The sequence below is a fragment of the Dipodomys merriami genome, unplaced genomic scaffold, assembly GCF_024711535.1.
Source record: "Dipodomys merriami isolate MVZ:Mamm:240054 unplaced genomic scaffold, mDipMer1.0.p SCAF_70, whole genome shotgun sequence".
In the NCBI taxonomy this organism is placed as follows: Eukaryota; Metazoa; Chordata; class Mammalia; order Rodentia; family Heteromyidae; genus Dipodomys; species Dipodomys merriami.
Window position 1 is genome coordinate 3109859 of NW_027206291.1, and position 18749 is coordinate 3128607.

Below are 18749 nucleotides of genomic sequence, written 5' to 3' on the forward strand. Positions count from 1 at the left end.
CCTTCACACTCCGGCCCAACCTGCGTGATGGCCCGGGAGGGCGAGCGCGGGCCCGGCGGCGGCGCGCGGGGTGGGTCGTGTCTGTGAACTCGCTTGAGACCAGCTTGTACTTACCTGCGCCACCTCTGCCGGCCTCGAGCACAGGCCTCCCTCACTGACCTCCACCTCAGCGCGCCCCGGCGGGGTGCGGAGGACCCCGGGGCCGCGCCCGGCCCGCGTCCACGCGCCCTCGACTGACCGAGACCCTGGCGCGCGTCCGGAGCCGAGCCTGGCGGCGCGACCGTGACTGACTCGAGGGGGGAGACTGAGCTCGGGGGGGGGGGGGGGGGACCGCGGGGGGCGCGCGACTCGCATGGGACAGGGAGGCCGGGCGGGCACAGCAGACTCAGGGACCCGCAGCCCACGCCGCCCGCCCTCTCCGCGGCTGGGGCCCTGCGCTGCGGTGCGGGCCGGCGGGGGAGGCCAGCCCCACGCCCCGGCGGCCCGCTGGGAGGGGGGAGCCCGCCCGCCCGCCCGCCCGCCCGGGGCCGCGGGCCCCTGCCTCCTCGCCCCCAGCTCAGCCCAGGCCGCAGGCGCGAGCCGGACGCGGACGCGAGGAGGACGCGGCGCCCCCGACGAGACACGTACTGGACTGCAGCGTGCGCTGCCGCACCGCGGCGGTGAAGGCGCCCAGGCCCTGCGGCGAGCGCGCCGCCAGGCGGAACGCGTACTCCGTGTTGGGCTTCAGGTCGTCCACCACGAAGGCCGTCGTGGGGTCGAAGGTCCTCCCCACCTGGGGGACAGGGCGGAGACAGGGGTGGAGGGGGAGCAGCAGCGCCCGGGGACGTGGAGATGGAGGCCAGCGGGGAGAGACGGTGGAGGGCGGGCCTGCGGGGGGGGGGCTGCGGGGGGGGGGGGACGGTGGAGGGCGGGGCTGCGGTGGGAGGGGCGGGGGAGGGCGGGCCTGCGGGGGGGGGACGGTGGAGGGCGGGCCTGCGGGGGGGGGACGGTGGAGGGCGGGCCTGCGGGGGGGGCTGCGGTGGGGGGGGGACGGTGGAGGGCCTGCGGGGGGGGGACGGTGGAGGGCGGGGCTGCGGTGGGGGGGACGGTGGAGGGCGGGCCTGCGGGGGGGGGCTGCGGTGGGGGGGACGGTGGAAGGCGGGCCTGCGGGGTGGCTGCGGGGGGGGGCTGCGGTGGGGGGGGACGGTGGAAGGCGGGCCTGCGGGGTGGCTGCGGGGGGGGCTGCGGTGGGGGGCTGCGGTGGGGGGGGGGGACGGTGGAGGGCCTGCGGGGGGGGGGACGGTGGAGGGCGGGGCTGCGGTGGAGGGCCTGCGGGGGGGGGCTGCGGGGGGGGGCTGCGGTGGGGGGGGACGGTGGAGGGCCTGCGGGGGGGGGGCTGCGGTGGGGGGGACGGTGGAGGGCGGGCCTGCGGGGGGGGCTGCGGGGGGGGGGGACGGTGGAGGGCGGGGCTGCGGGGGGAGGGGCGGGGGACGGTGGAGGGCGGGCCTGGCAGGGTGGGGCTGAGGTGGGGGAGACGGTGGAGGGCGGGGTTGTGGTGGGGGGCTGGTGGAGGGCGGGGCTGTGGTGGGAGGGACGGTGGAGGGCGGGGCGGGGGATGGTGGAGGGCGGGGCTGCGGTGGGCGGGGGGATGGAGGGCGGGGAGGAGGGATGGCGGAGGGCGGGGCTGTGGTGGGCAGGGGGGGGGGATGGAGGGTGGGGAATGGCGGAGGGTGGGGAATGGCGGAGGGCGGGGCTGCGGTGGGCAGGGGGGATGGAGGGTGGGGAATGGCGGAGGGCGGGGCTGCGGCGGGCGGGGCAGGGATGGTGGAGGGCGGGGAGGAGGGATGGTGGAGGGCGGGGCTGTAGAGGGCGGGGGATGGCGGAGGGCGGGGCTGCGGCGGGCGGGGCCGGCCCATGGCGGTGGGAGGAGCGCAGGCCGGGCCTGTGAGTGGCGGGTAGGGTACCTCTCGGCCGCGGTCCCCCTCGCGGAACAGCAGCTCGTACTTGATGATGCTCTCTTGCCGTGGTGCGCTCCACGACAGCCCGATGCTCGTCTCGGACTTGGCCTCGGCCCGCAGGTTCATGGGCTGGCCGGGCACTGGGGAAGCAGACCAGCGCATATGGGGGGCGCGGCCCCCGCCCAGGGACCCTCCTCTCCTGGCGCTCCGGGAGGATGTTTCTAGATTGCTCCTCCACGGCCTCCGCGCGCCCAGGGGCTCCAGCCATCCACTGCAGTGAACGCCCTGTGCGGCCCCTAGCTGAGCTCAGCCGTCTGTTCTCACGCAGGCATTTTAGATTTCAAATGCCTGAACTCCCATGGCAAAGGTCCAGGACTGGAGCCCCACGTGCTTACAGGAACCCCAGCAGGAGGGGGACGCCCCTACTGACCAGGAACCCCATTCAGCTCGCTGCCAGGCGGCCGCAAGGGCCAGGAGGGGAGGCCACTGGGCGGGGGCTGGAGTCCGGCCCGGCCCAGGCATTGCGGGCCTATACCCTTGGGCTCACAGAGCCCAATCTGGGGTCTTCCAGGAGAACCTGAAGCTTTTCAACCCTACCAAGCAGAGTGTGTGTGTGTGTGTGTGTGTGTGTGTGTGTGTGTGTGTGTGTGTGTGTGTGTGTGTGTGTGTGTGTGTGTGTGTGTGTGAGATACTGGAGTTTTATTACTGTTTTTAGTGCAGGCCTGGGCGCTGTGCCTGAGCTTTTTCACTCAAGGCTAGTGCTCTACCACTCAGGCCACACTGCCACTTCTGGCTTTTGGGTGTTTAGAGATTAGAGTCTCACAGACTTTCCTGCCTGGGCTGGCTTCCAACCACGATCCTCAGATCTCAGCCTCCTGAGTAGCTGGGATGACAGGCGTGAGCCCCAGTGCGGGGCCGGTGTGTGCACTCACCCCCCTGCTGTGTCTTGACCTGGATAGGTTCCGACAGCGGCCCATCGCCCACGGAGGTGAAGGCCAGCACGCGCACGGTGTAGGTCTCGTCCTCCAGCAGGGACCCCACGGTGGTGAGCAGGCTGTCGTCCACATTGTGCTTCTGCCAGTTGCCCACAGGGTGCTCGGGCTCCATGGTGTAGTAGACGCGGTAGCCGCGGATGAGCCCGTTGGGCTCCACGGGCTCCTCCCACTGGACGATCATGGTGGAGGCGCTCAACATGCGGGCCTGCACGTTCCGTGGGGCGCTGGCTGGGGCTTGCTCGCCTGTGCGCGTCACCACCGACTCACTGGGGGGGCCCTGGCCAATGGAGTTGACAGCCGACACCCAGATCTCGTACTCAGAGTTGGGGCTCAGTCCGCCAATGCTGTAGCGTGTGGTGGTGATGTCCTCTTTAATCTGGTATGGCCCATCCTGGCTCTTGGACTTGTACTCGATCACGTAGTATGACACGGGGTCCGGGTTGCCCGAGTCCCAGGTGACGGTGATGCTGGTCGCTGTGTTCTCTGTCACCACGGGGGTCCCGGGGGCTTTGGGGAGGGCTGTGGGCAAGGGGCAGGGTTACAGGAGAGGCACAGGGTGCCGTGTGGCTTCTGACCACATCACCACCCTCTCTGAGCCTTCACCCCACCCCAGCTCTGCAGCACAGGATTCCAGTCAACGGCCCGGCACCTGTGTCTTCAAATAAAGTTTTATTGCAACACAGCCATGCTGACGTGCTGTCCTGTTATGGAGGCTGAGCACTTGTGACCACACAACCCAGGAAGCTGAGAACATGCGATCTGTGCGCGGCAGAGCCTGGGACTGAGTTCTGGGCCTCACACAAGTTAGGCAGGCGGCCAACGCCTGACCATGACCCCTGCCACTGAAGCACAGCCCAGACCCACTTTGGGTTGGGTTATTTTCGAGAAAGATAGGGTGACCGTTTATGCCTGGACAGTGGCCTTGACCATCCCGTGTGTTTGCTCCTGGCATGGGCAAGGGCAGGGACCCCACTGGCCCCAGACACATGTAGAGGTCCAGTCTTGTGAACACTCATGCTGCAGCTGACTTGGGATCCTCCCAGGTAGCTAAGGTTACAGGTGTGAGCCACTATACCCAGCCTGAAAACATCTGCTTCCTAGAACAGTATTTACCAGAAAAGTAGGGGGTGGAGGCATGGCAGACCACCAGCCAGTGAGCACAAGTTGTCGGGTACCAAGGTCAAGTACCTGTTTCAGACCTTTAAAAAGAAGTGGGGTGCCAGTGGCTCAAGCCTGTCACCCTAGCTACTCAGGAGGCTGAGATCTGAGGACCATGGTTCAAAGCCAGCTGGCTCAGGAAAGTCCATGAAACTCTTATCTCCAATTAAACACCAAAAAAGCTGTAGCTCAAGTGGTAGAACCCCAGCCTTGTGCCCAAAAGTTCAGGCACAGTGCCCACGACCTCTGTGCACATGTGTGTGCACATGTGCACGGGCACACACAGACACGAGTGTTTCAGTCTCTTCAGATGTCTGCAGCCCCATCCCTCTGGTCACCGGGTCTGTCTGCTCCCACTTCTCCCTGCCCGTCCCTCCTGAAGCCCCCGCCACCCGGGCAAGCAGCACCACGGCCACGTCGCTCCCCGCATGTCCTCCACACTGGGAGACCTGGGTGCCATTCCCAGCTCTAACCATTGCCTGTCCCTGCCGCTCAAAGCCTGGAGCAACACGGGCCCAGAAGCACAGAATCGCGCCCTCCCTATGGGCCCGGGGAAAACTTGGCATGCCACCAGCCCTCAGCGCGCTTCTCCACTCAGCTTTGCCAAGGGGGCCCAAAAGCTGTGAAGTGACTGTGCAGCGTGTCCATAAAAGTTCATTTGTACCAACTCTGCTGTGGCTGGCCGGACGGGTCACGCCACGCCTCAGCTCTGGCCTGGGCAGAGCTTTGTTCAGACAGAGTCACACTGGTAGCCCAGGCTGGCTCGGGACTTGTGACCCTCCTGCCTCTGCCCCCTGAGTGTCGCCCACCATGCCCACCATGTGTCTCCTTTGCAGCCACTGCCCCAACACCTTCCAGCTTTGTCACGCACACGCTGAGATCTTTGCCTAACAACCAAGTTGCCCCGCAGTGCACAGAGCGCTCATCGCTCCTCTACAGCCAGGAAGTGATATGTCCAAAGAACTCAGGGGGAACACGAGCTCAGTCTGCGGCCCCTCCCCTGTACCCGGCTTACACTTCACGGTGACCTGGGCCACGGCCTCGATCACGCCCAGGCTGGACATGGCCACGCACGTGTAGTTGGCCGAGTCCTTGACGTCAGTGAGCTCCAGGACGTTCCTGCCCACCGGCATGTCGTCCTCGGGCGTCAGGTCCTCTGCCCCCTGCATCCACTTCACGTATGGCATGGGCGAGCCCACGGCCACGCAGGTGATGTTCACGTTGCCGCCGGGCATGATCTCGTGGCTCACGGGCAGGATGGAGAAGCGGGGGGCTACGCGGCGGACTGGGGGGGGACGGCCGCAAGGTGGGGGGATTGGATGTGGAGGAAGAAAGGAAAAAAGACAAAAAAGAAAAACAAAGGAAAAGAAAAAAAAAAGTAGAACACCATTTAAATATACACAGGGCTTTTTCTTCCCCCAGTCAGTTTCCCCCCCAAAATGAAAAGAAAACAAAATAACCAAATGAAAAAACCAAATTCTAACACAAAGAAACCAAACTTCAAAGGAAGGTAGTTCACAAACAATAGAGAGTTCTCCATCTCGAGTCAAGAGACACGAAGCGTCACGTCAAAACGGGGCTTCGGGGACCACTGGGGTCGCCGCTCGGAAGCACAAAAATTTATCAGCTGTTTCTCATCTTTGCTCTGAGTCGGGGCTGCAGCCTGGGTGCAGGGCACTGGAAGGTTCTGGCTGCGGCGGCCGGGGTACAGGAGACTGGCAGGCGGGGAGCACAGCTCATCAGCTCCCTGGGTCTCTGGGCCAGCAGGCAGAGAGGGAGGGCCTGGAGCTGGACTGTCCCACCCGGCTGGGGCTGCTCTGGGGAATCGCGGCCCCACCACCTCCCCCCAAGGAAAAGATGAGAAACTCTGATGAAATTTTTGTGGTGTGGGGTATAGAAACCCTTCTAAAAGCTTCTGTCAGATCTGACAAGTTTCCATCCATAAATGCAGGTCTCAAAAGTGACAGACATCATGCACACTAGGGCGAGAGAGAGAGAGAGAGAGAGAGAGAGAGAGAGAGAGAGAGAGAGGGAGAAAGGGAGGGAGGGAGAGAGGGAGAGGGGGGAGGGAGGGAAGGAGGGAGGAAGGGACGGAGAGAAAAAGAGAGGGTAAGGAGGGGAGGGGGGGGAGAGGAGAAAGGAGAGAGCAGGATAGAGAGGGTGATGCAGGGGCACCAGGAAGGACAGAGGGACGGGAGAGGAGAGAGGGGACAGGGGGACGGGCACAGACAAGGAGGCGGGGACCCACTCGAAGGCTACGCGGTGGCTCTAGCGGGTGTGGGGGAATGTGGGCGCACGTTCCCACATCTCCCGGCGCCATGGGCAGGAACCAGTCACGGGGAGTCGGGCAATGGTGGAACATGGAGGGCCACTCTGGTTTCGTAGCAGTGAGGGGCAGATGCCGCCTTCTGTGGGGACCTCGCGGGCGAGGAAGGCGGCAGGACGGATTTCGGGGGCTCCGTTTTCGGAAGATGGGGGGGAGGGGCGGATGTTTAACCAGGGCTGGGGTGAAGCTAGACTTCGGGCCCCAGGTGACCTCTGTGGACCTGAGCGAGCACGGGGGCTGAGTCAGGGCGGTGCTGGGGCTGTGTCCCCCGTACCCCGAGGCTGGGTGTGTGGCCACCCCGATGGGCCGGGGCTGCTGTAAGACGGTCTCACCGCTCCACTCTGAAGGGGAGGCAGCCCTAACCACTCCCTTCCAGCCTTGGCCCCTCGTCGGAGACCCTGACCCCTGTTCCCTGAATCTGGGGTACAGTGAGGGTAGGAGCTACAGCCCTTCAGAAAAGGAGCCCCCTGAAAAGTCCAGAGTCACGGTGGAGACAGGATGGAGGGCGGCAGGCGCCGCTGGAGGGGAGGAATGGGGCGGGGGAGAGAGATGCGCCATGCAGACAGAGGAGGTGAGGGGTGCTGAGATGGGGGAGCGTCGGGCAGGGCCGGTGGAAGGGGAGCAGGGGAGCGATGGGTCCAATCGGCCAGTGGACATGGTCCAGGCCAGCAGCCCGCCGCCGGCCTCCATGGGAGGCTGGGCAGGCGATGCGGAGGCTGTGTTGTCATGGAAACAGAGGACGATGAGGATGAGCGGAGGGAGCTAATTAATCCAGGACAGAAAACGGCACCGACGTCCAAACCAAAATCAGGAGAGAAATAACAACAAAAACAAAGCAAAAGCAAAAAAAAAAAAAAAAAATCCTAAAAAACCACATTAAACTAAAACATCCCTCCAAAATGAAACGCAACACCCAAAAGCAAGGGGGGAAAAAATGGAATGGTGTGGGGCTGAAAATCGGGGTCTGAACACAGGGGCTGTGGCTTCCCGGGGAGCTGCCCCTCCCTGCCGGCAGAACACAGGATCGGACCTCCCCACCACACCAGGGCCTCGGCTCGGTGACCGGGCCTCCAGGGCCGGGGTCACTGTGAAGAAAGAGGCCTCGTGGCAAACCAGCCGCCCCTGAGTATATCTCTACGACCCCTATCAGACAACCGGGCCGGGGTGGACTCAGAACACCCAGCTCTGTGTGGCCGCCCACCTGCAGGAGCCTCAGTTTCCCCATCTTGTAAATGCAGACATCTGGATGTGGCTGAGCACACAGCTTAGTGCCCACCCGGCCACACAGGCCTCAGAGCAGCCGGGCAGCGAGGGGGTGCGTCAGTCTTCCCAGGGGTGGACGGGGAAGCTGAGGTCTGGGACGCGAGGGTTCAGCGAGGAAGGGGAGTGCGGGGGAGCAAGAAGCCCGGCTTCCCGGCCTCTGCCCGCCAGCACTGGGGGAAGGCCGGCGTGGAGGCCGCCAGGCCTCTCCCTCTAGGTCCCTCCCCTCTGGGGACACCGAGGTGGCAGGGGGTCCTGCATAACACCCACCAGGAGTTCCAGCCATGGGGGTGGCAACCCCACAGCTCCCTAACAGACGCCCAGAAGCCATCAGAGCGCCCCCCACCAGGTGCTGCAGGAACAGAGACCCTAGGCCCCCTTTTTGAGTGCCGCGGTTCAACAGGAGGCCAGTATGGCCCCCATAGGGGCCTGCGCCGTACTGGAACCTGCTCCCATCTGATCTGATCTGAAATACCAAGGGCACCGGAACTTGGAAAATCACCCCAACCCTTAGGCATGGAACAAAGCAACGCGCAGGCCCATCACCCGTGAGCCCGGCCCCAGTGGAAGGTGCTGTGACAACACTAGCTGCCAGCCGAGGCCCCACGTGGCCTCCCCCACGTGGTCCCAACCGAAGGGGCTGGTTTGCCGCGAGGCCCGCCCGGCCGCCACGGACGGCCGACGCTGTGTTCTGCCCAACGTGGTGTGGACACCCACCCATGTCCTCTCCACCCCTTGCTGCAAGCTTGAGGTGCAGGTTAGAAAATAAGGTGAGCACAGGACCCTGGGACGGAGAGGCCCCGAGGGACCCTGGCCCCCGATTACCGACCTGAGTGGAGGGTCCAGGCGGGTTATGAGGGGCCACACCAGCCTTGTCCTCAGCACGCACCAGCTGGCTCTGGTCCCCAGCTCTTCTCGTCACCGAGCGGCCGGGGCTCCCAGTGGAGGGACCCGCGTGGCGAGGGGTCGGGAGGGTGGGCGGCGGGGCGGGGAGGGGGTGGTGGGGTGGGAAGGGAGTGGTCGCTTCAAACCCCGATTCACATGGAAAAACAACTCAAAGCAACCAGGAGACGACCCCTCCCCCAGGCAGGAAGAGGCAAAAACTCAAAAGAACAAAAGTGGGGGTCCAGGGAAGTGGGGCAGGGAGAAGAGGGTGGGTGGGAAGGGAACTCAAAAGTGAGGTGCTCTGGGTGGACGCCAGGTGGGGCTCAGCAGTGATACACACATCCCAATGAGTTAGCAAGCCGGGGGCTCTGCATTTTGGGGTGAGAGAGAAAGTATGCGAGGCTTCTCTGCACCCCAGAATGAGGGTACGGATGGGAGGCGGGGGGGAGATGGGAGCTGAGCAGCCTTGGGAGCGGATGTAAGCTTAGATTACACCTGTCCAGGGAGCGGCCAGAGCCCCCATCCCGAAGCTGGCTTGCACCCTCCTTGTACATGCCTGGCGCACACGCCCCTGCTGCCAGCCCTCCCTCGGCCTCAAACACAGCGCCCAGAGACTGGCGGCCCAGGCCGTGCTGCCGACCTCCCAACTGGGCACTTTGCTGTGCTGTTGACTCGTGTTCATCGTTGGGTGGGGGGCGGGGGCTACCCCGTCCCCAGATCTTGGCCTTGCCTGCCTGCCCCCCCCCCACTCGAGCCGCAGGACAGGTGTAAGCTAGCAGCCCTCAGCCCACCCACACAGGAAGCGCGGTGCACAGGCAGCAGGCGGGGTCAGCTCAGTGTTCCTGCGGCGCCCCGCAGTCCTGCAACCCCATGGCCCCTCACCCCGGGGAAGCCCCCACCCCCTAGCCCCTCTCCCCTGGGCTGGGGTAGGAGGACAGGGGCTGGGGTCCTGATACATCCACATCCGGTCAGGGGCCCGATGGGTGCATGTGCGCACACGTGTGTATGAGTGTGTATGTGTGTGCACGCGTGCTCGTGGCCAGCGAGGCCAGCATGGCTGGAAGAAATGAAATCTGAGCCCAGTCCTTGTGTCTACTCCTGCCGGGGGCTACCTAGAGATAACCCCGTCATTCAGTTTAAGACTTCCGCCCTGCAAGTGGCGTGGTGAGGGTTGATGCAAAGACCTGGGTTCAAATCCTCAATGGCTGCGAGGGAGACGTGGGGTGTGGGGTACTAGCACCCACCCCCCATCCCTTAAACCTGCTCACATTCCTGTCGCAGCCAAGGGGGACACATTTGGCCGGCAGCCACTGTGGGGAACAGTCGGTAAAGACAGCGGTCCTGGCCACTAAGCCACACCCCAAGAGCTTGGCAACTTCAAGGACACAAGAAAACTATCGGGGAGAGTGGTCCCTCTCGGCTCCCGCCGGCTCCCGGGGCGACCCACAACAAGGCAGAGGAATGCTCGCAGCTTTCTGAGCAGCGCAGTGGGCTGGGACCGTCTCCTGGCAGGCTGCTAGTTACCTGCAAGGTTGGCTCAGCCCTCACCTTCATTCTGGCCCAGGGGCTTGCGGGGGGGTGCAGTGGGTTTGGAGGAGCCCCCTACCTAGGTTGGAGCTCAGGGGCCTCAGAAAAGCTAAGTAAAAGCTCCAGTCTACAGGAATGAAGTAGCTTCTGCCACCATGGAGGGGCAGGGCAGGAAGATGGGGCGTGAGAGTGAGGCCTGGCTCTGACTTCCTCGCGCTACACAGGCACCCGTGGGGACAGGGACCACTCGGGGGCCTGACGGGCTCCCGCTACCCTGCAGGCTGGGCTCCGCTCCGCTTGTTCTTAGGACATGGACAGTCTACAAGAGGGCCAATGACCGGCCCAGGGTCACGGGATGCAGCTGGGCGGCTGGGGCCCGAGTCCGAAGGAGTCCAGGGCCGCTCCCTCAGTGGTGGGGCACCTGGACTAGATTTGGTGGCGGGTTGGGCAGCCCCCTTCCCTACAGGAGCTTTCCTGGGGCCAGGCGGGCAGCTGGACACCGCCTTGGTAAGGGTGGCAGCAAGCACATTCGGGGACCCCATTGTAACAGAAGGCAGGCGAGGGTGTGGGTGTGGGCGGGATAGCCGGGGCTCCAGCTGCCATCTAGGCTACACACTTGGGTGACGCGTGCACCCCAAGAGCAACCTCGTCGGGGCTGTTTGTGATCTGGAGTTGGGGGGACTCTAAGGCCTTTCTTGGGGAGAGGTTTGCAGAAGTGAGAGAGCCGAGGTGGGGGGGGGAAGAGGAAGTGGGGAGGGAGGGAAGGAGGGAGGGACGGAGGGAGGGAGGGGGGAGTCAGAGAAGAGGGAAGACAGAGAGAGAGCGGGAGAGAGGCTGTGTCCAGAAGTCCCCCGGTTTTCTGTGGAATTCCACAGCGTCGACGCTCAGGTGACTCAGAAAGTGACCACGCTCCCTGTGGGCCTGGCATGGAGCCTGGCACACACTTGGGGCCAGACAACTGGCCGAGCATTTCTTGCAGTCTGCCGTGCCTCACGGTTTGGGGATGGGCAGGTCTGGATTTGTGCCTGGCCAGGATTCAGGAGGTGGGAGCACCAACTGTCCCTGAACTTACAGTGAGCACCAAGCACGCCCAGCCTGCAGGGGGTGCTGGGCCGCCCATCCCTGCTCATCTGGCCTGCTCCGGGTCAGGGATGGAGAACCAGGGCTCACACAGCCCTCCAACTCCACCTCAGTCTGCAAGGATGAGGGGTGGGAAGACAGAGACAGACAGAAAGGCCCACAGGGCTGTCCAGAGGGGCGCCCGGGCACCAGCCAGCTCTGGGAAGAGGGGCGGCCCCCCACCCCCGGGGCTGGTCCCCCCCCACCCCCACACCTGTACAGTCACTTTCTGCACCCGCGTCACGGCTGTGGAGCCCTTGCCCTCCGTGGGGACCGGGGACAGGAACACTGGCTTTGGAGTCACAATGCATTTGGAGAGCAGCCACAGACCAGAACAGCTCAGCCCAGGGAGCCAAAACCAAACAGCACAGAAACAAGACAGGACCAAAGACCAATTGCTTTGGAGAAGTGGACAACTGAGGGGTGGGAGGGGGGAAAACAAACCAATCAAGTCCCCCCCCCAAAAAAAGAAAAAAAATTGTAAAGAAAAAAATTGTAAAGGAAATTAAAAAGAAAGGAAAAAAATAACAAGAAAACCAAAAGAAACACAGAACGGAAGACAAGAAACACTCCAACAGAAGGCATTGGGGGGTCACCAAACCAACAAGAGTGGCATGCAGAAAGATTTTACATTCTCCCAGCATGCATCAGGCCCAGTTACCATGACGACGAGTGCAGAAACTTAGCAACAACATTACCAACGGATGCAGAGGGACCACAATGCAAGCATCGCATGTGTGCGGCCGGCCCTGAGCCGGGCTGGGCGCGGCTGAGATTTTTGTGTCTTTCTGGGTTTTGCTCTTGCTTGGTGGTTTTCTGTTTTATCGTTCATATTCCATATTTTAGATTTTTTTTCTGTGTGCATGTCTGTGCGTGTCTGCACGGTGTCTGTGTGTTTTGTGTGTGTGTGTCATTTTTTTTTTTCAGAATGTAAAAATGTGGGTAAAGAAAGTAAAAAGGAAAAAAACACACCAACCTTCTCGAAGCTCTGAGGGATGTTAAGGGGGTTTGATGCAGAACAATGACATGGGGAAGAGAGAAAAAATAGGGGAGATACAGAGAGTAAAAAGAGGACTTCCCAAGGCTAAAGCTGCAATCGTTTGTTTTTGTTCTTTTTTTTCTTTAAACCAAAAAAATTAAAAAAAATTAAAATTAAAAAGGAAAAGGAACAGCAACGACCTTTTCTGTCTTCCACCCTGCTCTGCTCATACAAAGTCTACATTTGCTTTTTTGATTCTCTCTAAATTCAACTTTGGAGCGGCTGAGACCCAGGCAAAGAACAGAGATGGAGCCGGGTCCTGGCCTGGCCCTGAAGGAAGGGGGCTCAGGCTGGGACCCCACCTCCGGGGCCCAGGACACAGAGGGCCCCTCGAGCCCTCGCCAAAGGCCCTGCCCACCCACCCTCACCGGCCGTCCACTCTCCACTGAGCCCTACCAGACACACCCCATCCCCAGTGCTGGTAGGAAAACACACAGGTTAGCCTGGCAAACGCATCAGAACTCACCGGAGCGCCCTGGCGGCAGATCCACGGGCCCGCCCCACGCCCGCCCCCCACGGCCTCCTCTTCCTCCTCCTCCTCCTCCTCCTCAGAGGCCAGGTGCAAACCCACCATCCCGGAGCCGCTCTGGGGTGCGGGAAGGGCAGGGACCGTGGGCAGGCCCACTGCGCTCCCCAGGGGGCACTCAGGGGGCCTGGCACATCACACGTGGGAAACTGAGGCAGGGAGAAGGAGGCAGCCCAGTCAGTTCCTACTGAGCCAACTACCATGAGTGACAGGAACGGCCATCAGAGGGTGGGAAGACAGGAAGAGGAGGAGGAGGGGAGATGAAGACTTCTGAACGGACCCGAGAGAGTCAAAGAGGGGCTGACAGACGTGGGGGCAGAGCCCCTGCACCTCTGGAGAAGGCTTCCTGGGGCGGGCTGGGGACATGGCTGTCGGGGACCCTGGGCTTCTGGCCACCGCAGGGAGGGACACGCTGGGCGCTGGCCGGGTGAGCAGCACAGAGCGGCAGCGACCGTGCGGGCCAGACGGGTCCCTTTGTGAGGGTCACTCAACGCACCCCCGGCTCTGGGACAGCTGGGAGGCTGGGGAAACTAGGGAAGGAAGGCAACCTCCAAGATACCCCCCCCCCAATCCTAGATCCAGGGCACTGGGTGGGGCGGGGAAGGGGGAGCTACGAGGCCACAACTCGGAGAAGCAAAGCCAGCACACGACACAGGAAGGCCACAACACACCACGAAAGCCAACTGGGGGAGGGGAGGGGCGCAGGGCAAAGGCCTCCAGGCTCCCCCGGCCCTGAAGGCCCAGTGACCCCGCCCCTGCTCTCCTACCCCACCCTCACCATATCCCCCAGTCCTGCTGCCCACGGGGGGGGGCGGGGGGGGACACGGGGCGGAGGAGGCCAGCCACCCCCGTTTTCCACAGGAGGACAGGTGAGGCTCATCCAGCAGGGGCTGGGTCCTAGTCTGCTGGCACCCCAGGGCAGGGCCTCCTGCTCGGGGCTGGGGGTCGGGGGAGCCCGTGGCTGTGAGCCCAGGGGGGGGGGTCCCTGCCTCTGGCACGGCGGCGTTCCCTACCTCGCACGTAGAGGTTGGCGGGGGAGGAGTAGCGCACGCCTGCAGTGTTGGTGGCCACGCACTCGTATTTGCCCTGGTCCGTCTCCTCGCTGCTCTCGATCTGCAGGGCTCCTGTGGGGAGAAGGAGGGAACTTGGCCACAGAGCCCAACCTGCCAGGAAGGTCTTGCTGCAGGCCTGTCGGGCCAGCTCCTGTCCTGGTCGGTCGGGCGAGGTGTGGCCAGGGTCTGCTTCCAGTGAGTGCCAGCCTAGCACCCCGACTGTCCCTGCAGCCCTCGGGGCCCTGCTGTCCTTCAGCAGTGTTGGCAGCCGGGTGCCATGGCTCACAGCCACCATCCTAGCTCAGGGGAGGCTGAGATCTAGAGGATCAACATTCCAGCCCAACCTGGAAAAGAGCTGAGACTCCTAAACCGGAGGAAAGCTATGGATAGAGGTGGCTCATGCCTGTCATCTCAGCGAATATGGAAACCTAGAGTGGCCAGATTACAGATGGATGGGAAGCAAGGCTCAGCCTCCAAATTGACCAGCGAAGGGAGGCGCCAGTAGCTCACGCCTGTCATCCTAGCTACCAAGGAGGCTGAGATCTAAGGATTGTGGCTCAAAGCCAGTCCAGGCAGGAAAATCCATGGGACTCTTATCTCCAATTAACCAGCAAAAAGCCTGAAGCAGAACTATGGCTGAAGTGGAAGAGCACCAGGCAGCCTTGAGCTAAAAGCTCAGCGACAGTATCCAGGCCCTGAGTTCAAGGCCCAAAACTGGAACAAAAAAAATAAAAATTAAAATTAGGACTGGAGGTACAACTCCGTGTCCGAGAGCACCTGTCTAGAAAACACAAAATCCCTAATTCAAATCCAAGTACTACCAAAAAAGAAAAAAAAAAAAAGTTTGCAATTTTAGGACACGTCTTCTGAGTGTCTTGGCGGAGATGGGTGAGACCAGGCTCCGCACGGCTGTGGATGCTGCCCGTCCCAGGAGAGTGGAGGACAAGCCACAGCTGGTGAGTCTGACTGGATGGGAGGCCGGGCTTCCCCGGGAACCACGGCTCAGGGCCCTGCTCAGGTAGGTCTGGAGTGGGGCCTACCCTGTTCACCCAAGGTCTCACTCCAAGTCTGGACATAACGCAGGGCCCTGCACTTGGTAGGCAGGTACTGTGCCACTCGAGCCATTCCCCCAGGCCTTATTTGCTTCCACCATTTCTCAGTCTGTCACTTGTGCCTGAGGGCTGCACCACAATCCTCCTATCTATGCCTGCTGTGCAGCTAGGATGGCAGCCGGGCACTACCAGACCCAGACTGTTTGTTAAGATGGAGTCTCACTAACATTCTGTCCAGGCTGGCTGGCCTTAAATCTCAGTCCTCCCAATCTAGACCTCCCAAGTAGCTGGGATCTCAGTTGTGAGCCATAGTGGCCACTCATTTAAAGCGTCTTACAGTCCACAAACAGAGCTAAGCGTGGAGCTCCAGCATGTATTTGAAGTCAATATAAAGATGAGGCCAACGGTTCTAGGTGAATTTGAACTCCCAGATCGTAAGGTTTCAGTATGCATGAATGCAGAAATCCATGCTCACTTCTCCTACGTGCCGGAGCTCACAGGCCAGCAGGGGAGGCCCGTGACGCCTGCAAACAGGGAGAGAAACAGGAGCGTTCTGCAGGATCCAGAGGCACCCAGGGTGAGCTTCCCGGGCCCTGTGCAGCGCTGAACAGAAAGTAATCACAGCCCACCTTCCCGTGAGAAAACACTCGGCGTGAAAACATGGTGTGGGTTCAGAGCCTGGCTTCACAGCAGAGCCCCAGCACCAGGAAGCCACCTGCAGGCTCCGAGGGAGAGCCCGCACTCCACGCCCAGGCTGTGGACACAGGGAGCCGACACTGGACCTGGCCCCGAGGGCCGTCAAAGCTTCTGAGATCATCAGCACTTGAAGGAAATTCTCTTCTGAGATCCTTCATACGGGTGTTAAAACTACATGTGTCCAGGGCAGGGCTGGGCACCGAGCGGTGGTCACACACCTGATTCCCAGCACTCCCTCCCCTCCCCGACCAGGTGGCCTGAGGTATCACCACTGTCCCCCTTGGCCCCAGACAGAGACACAGACACAGACACCAGATAGACGCTAGGTGGGGTAAGAAGACTGGGTTCTGGGGGTCATGGACTCAAGGGGGTCTGGGGGCAGTAAGTGGCAGGTGAGCGGGAGGGAACCTCTTACCTCGGATCGGAGTGCTTTCTGTGAAGGGAAGCAGAGAGAGTCAGGTGAGTGACAGGGCGGCCAGAGGGTGGGGCCAGGGAGGCGGGACCATGAGCAGGCCTGTCCACTCACGTCAGTGAGGGTGGTCAGAGGCAGGGCCAGGGAGGCGGGACCTCAAGCTGGCCTGTCCACTCAGGTGAGTGCAGTTGTGGAGGTGTGGCCAGGGATGGGACTGCCCAGTAGGACAGCAGCCACCACTGGGCCTGCAGGCTCCAGGGCTTTCTGGAGGAGGTGGCAATCGGGGGTTCCAAGGAGGCTGAGCCTAGAAGCTCAGTTCTGGCTTGGCCTGAGGGCTGCTTCCCCTCTCAGGGTTCTGGGGCTCCAACAAGGGGCTATTTTTAGTGAAGTCCAGACTGCGGGGACAGGAGCAGCAGGGTTTGGGGAGTCTTGTTAGAGACAGGACAGGGAGGACAGTTAGTGCCCGGGGCCAGACAGGTAGCAAAGGTCAGACATCACCAACAGGCTGAGGGGGAGGGCAGGGAAGGGCACTGGGGACTGGGCGCCCCACCACCTGCCACCCCCGAGGAGAAGAGGAAAAGGCTGCCTGCCTGCCTGCCGTGCCCGCAGCACGGAGCCAGGAGCGGCGTCTGCCTGCGATCTACCCGCCTGCCCCGGCCCCTGCCTGGGGACGACGGGACCCTAAGACCAGGCGCAGGAAGCTGTGTGACCAGCTACAGGGACAAGAAATACAGGTCCTTCCTTCCAGATGGCCCAGGCTTGTTTTCCAGGAGGGTACACTTAGGCCAGCAGGGATGGCGGCTCTGAGTTCGAATTCTGCGGTTGAGGCAGGATGGGCTGTGGGCTGGGCATGCTCTCGCGTGAGCTGCGTGTCGCTCAGGCCCTCTCTGGACCTGCTCTCAGTGCTATGATGGCCACGCTGCCGCCGGCGCCACAGAGGCAAGGGGAATTTGCCGATGGCCACAGGGTGGAACTGGAAGCCTGGCGGGCGGGACTAGAGCCAACCCTGGACCTGTGCAGCTTCCCTGCACCCGGAAGACGTGGTAGAAGAACTAGGGGTTCCGGGACGGCCAGATCGCAGGTGTGAAAGGATCTGTCTCCTGCGTCTCTCTGCGGAGCTGGCAATGAACGCACACGCTAGTGTGCGTGCGGCTCACCTCTGAGCCGTGGTGGTCCCCTATCTGCCACGCCCACCTTAGTCAGAATGAGCTGGTTTTCAATGGCTTCAGGCTAGACACTGGGAAAAGGGAGAGAAGCTCCCAGAACCAGTGCTGCTACCATAGTTCCAGTACCCACGCGGTATGAACCCCTTTCTGCAGCCCACGGGCCACGGGTGGGGGGCACGGAAGCCTGCGGCCCGCACCGCCCTGCGGCCTAGCGGGTCCCTTTCCTCTCTTCCTTCCGGGCAGCACGGGAAGTTAGTCGCATGCCTCGTGGGGGGCAGTGACCGCACGTGGCTGTTAGTGTGGGGAGGCGGGGGTGGGGGGGCCGTTAGTGGTTGTCATGGAGATCAGACTTACCAAAGGTTTCTGAGCGTTTATGGGGGACAAGAAAAGAGAACAGAGTGTTAATGCGGAGCTGCGGGCGCCTGCCCGTGAGTCAGGACGGGAGAGGGGCAGGGCGGAGCAGCGCCAGCCCACACCGCGTCCCGCAGGAAGCTGCTGATTTATAAGGAAACTGAGGCCGGGTGCCCACTCCGTGGGGCCGCTCCACAGAGGCTAGGTGACGCGGGAGCTCCTGATCAGTACTGTGGGACTGACTGGGCAGGGCCAGAGGGACACACGCAGGAGGGACACACGGCAGGACCGCTGTGTGGCCAAGGTGCACCCTGCGTGTTCTCACCCACGCAGGACGCAGGTCGGGCCACACGGGGGGCCGGCAAACGCACACAGACAGGCCACAAGGATGGGACAGTGACACGGGCACATGACGCCCCACACAGACCCCCTCACCAACGGGGCCGGCGCTGGGGCGCTGCCCACTGCGGCTCCACTCCGCACCGGAGTTCCCCCCTCCCCTCCTCCCTTCCCTCCCTCCCTCCCTCTTTCCCTCTTTGCACAGCCTCCCTGGGCCCAGTGCAGCCTCCGTCTCCGCCCAGAGCCCTCTCCCCGCCACCTGCCCTGCTCCCCACTCTTGGCTCTCTGCACCCTACTAAACACCCCACGAGGACGCTGCACCCTGCCTCTACACCTCCGGATCTTCTGCAGGTCTGCGCCTGCCGCCCCTCCCCGTCCCAAGCCCCCCATCCCCCGAGCCCGGCTCACCTGAGCGCAGCTGCTTGATGCGCCCGCCGCTGGCACTGGGGTCCACCGGCAGGAAGTCCTTGAACCAGGTGATCTCGGGGTCAGGGTTCCCGCTGGCGGCACACAGCATGGTGGCCGTCCGCGTCCTCTCCACCACCTTCAGCTGGGGGCCCATGTCGATGTTAGGGAAGCCGGGGGGCAGCTGGTCCTCTGGGGAGACAGGGCTGAGGTCGGATCGTGGCGGGCGCCCCTTGTCTGCGCCCGCGATGACCCCACGTGGCCCAGGCCCCCATCGGGGCCGCGGGTCGGATCCGTGGTCCTTCCTTGCCTGGGCGTACCCCGGAGGCCCAGGTGGTGTCGGGTGTGGAATCCGAATCCATTCCCTGAGGGACTGGGGCTCTGGCACGAGCAGGGGGGTGTAGTCCAGGAACCCCACTTTCTTTTCATAATTTTTTTTTTTGGCCGGTCGTGGGGCCTGAACTCTGGGCCTGGACGCTGTCCCTCAGCTCTTCAGCTCAAGGC

General features: G+C 62.7%; 1 protein-coding gene across 1 annotated transcript in view; it reads right to left on the reverse strand.

Annotated features, from left to right (window-relative positions):
- Window positions 1-18749, reverse strand: part of Ptprs (protein tyrosine phosphatase receptor type S) — a 73981-nt gene that overhangs the window by 19821 nt on the left and 35411 nt on the right. The window contains exons 5-10 of the mRNA XM_070008179.1: window positions 18249-18437; window positions 13786-13896; window positions 5106-5375; window positions 2870-3451; window positions 1944-2077; window positions 628-772 (exon numbers count right to left, since the gene is read on the reverse strand). Coding sequence (XP_069864280.1) covers window positions 628-772; window positions 1944-2077; window positions 2870-3451; window positions 5106-5375; window positions 13786-13896; window positions 18249-18437 — 1431 coding nt within the window. The remainder of the gene's footprint in view (window positions 1-627; window positions 773-1943; window positions 2078-2869; window positions 3452-5105; window positions 5376-13785; window positions 13897-18248; window positions 18438-18749) is intronic.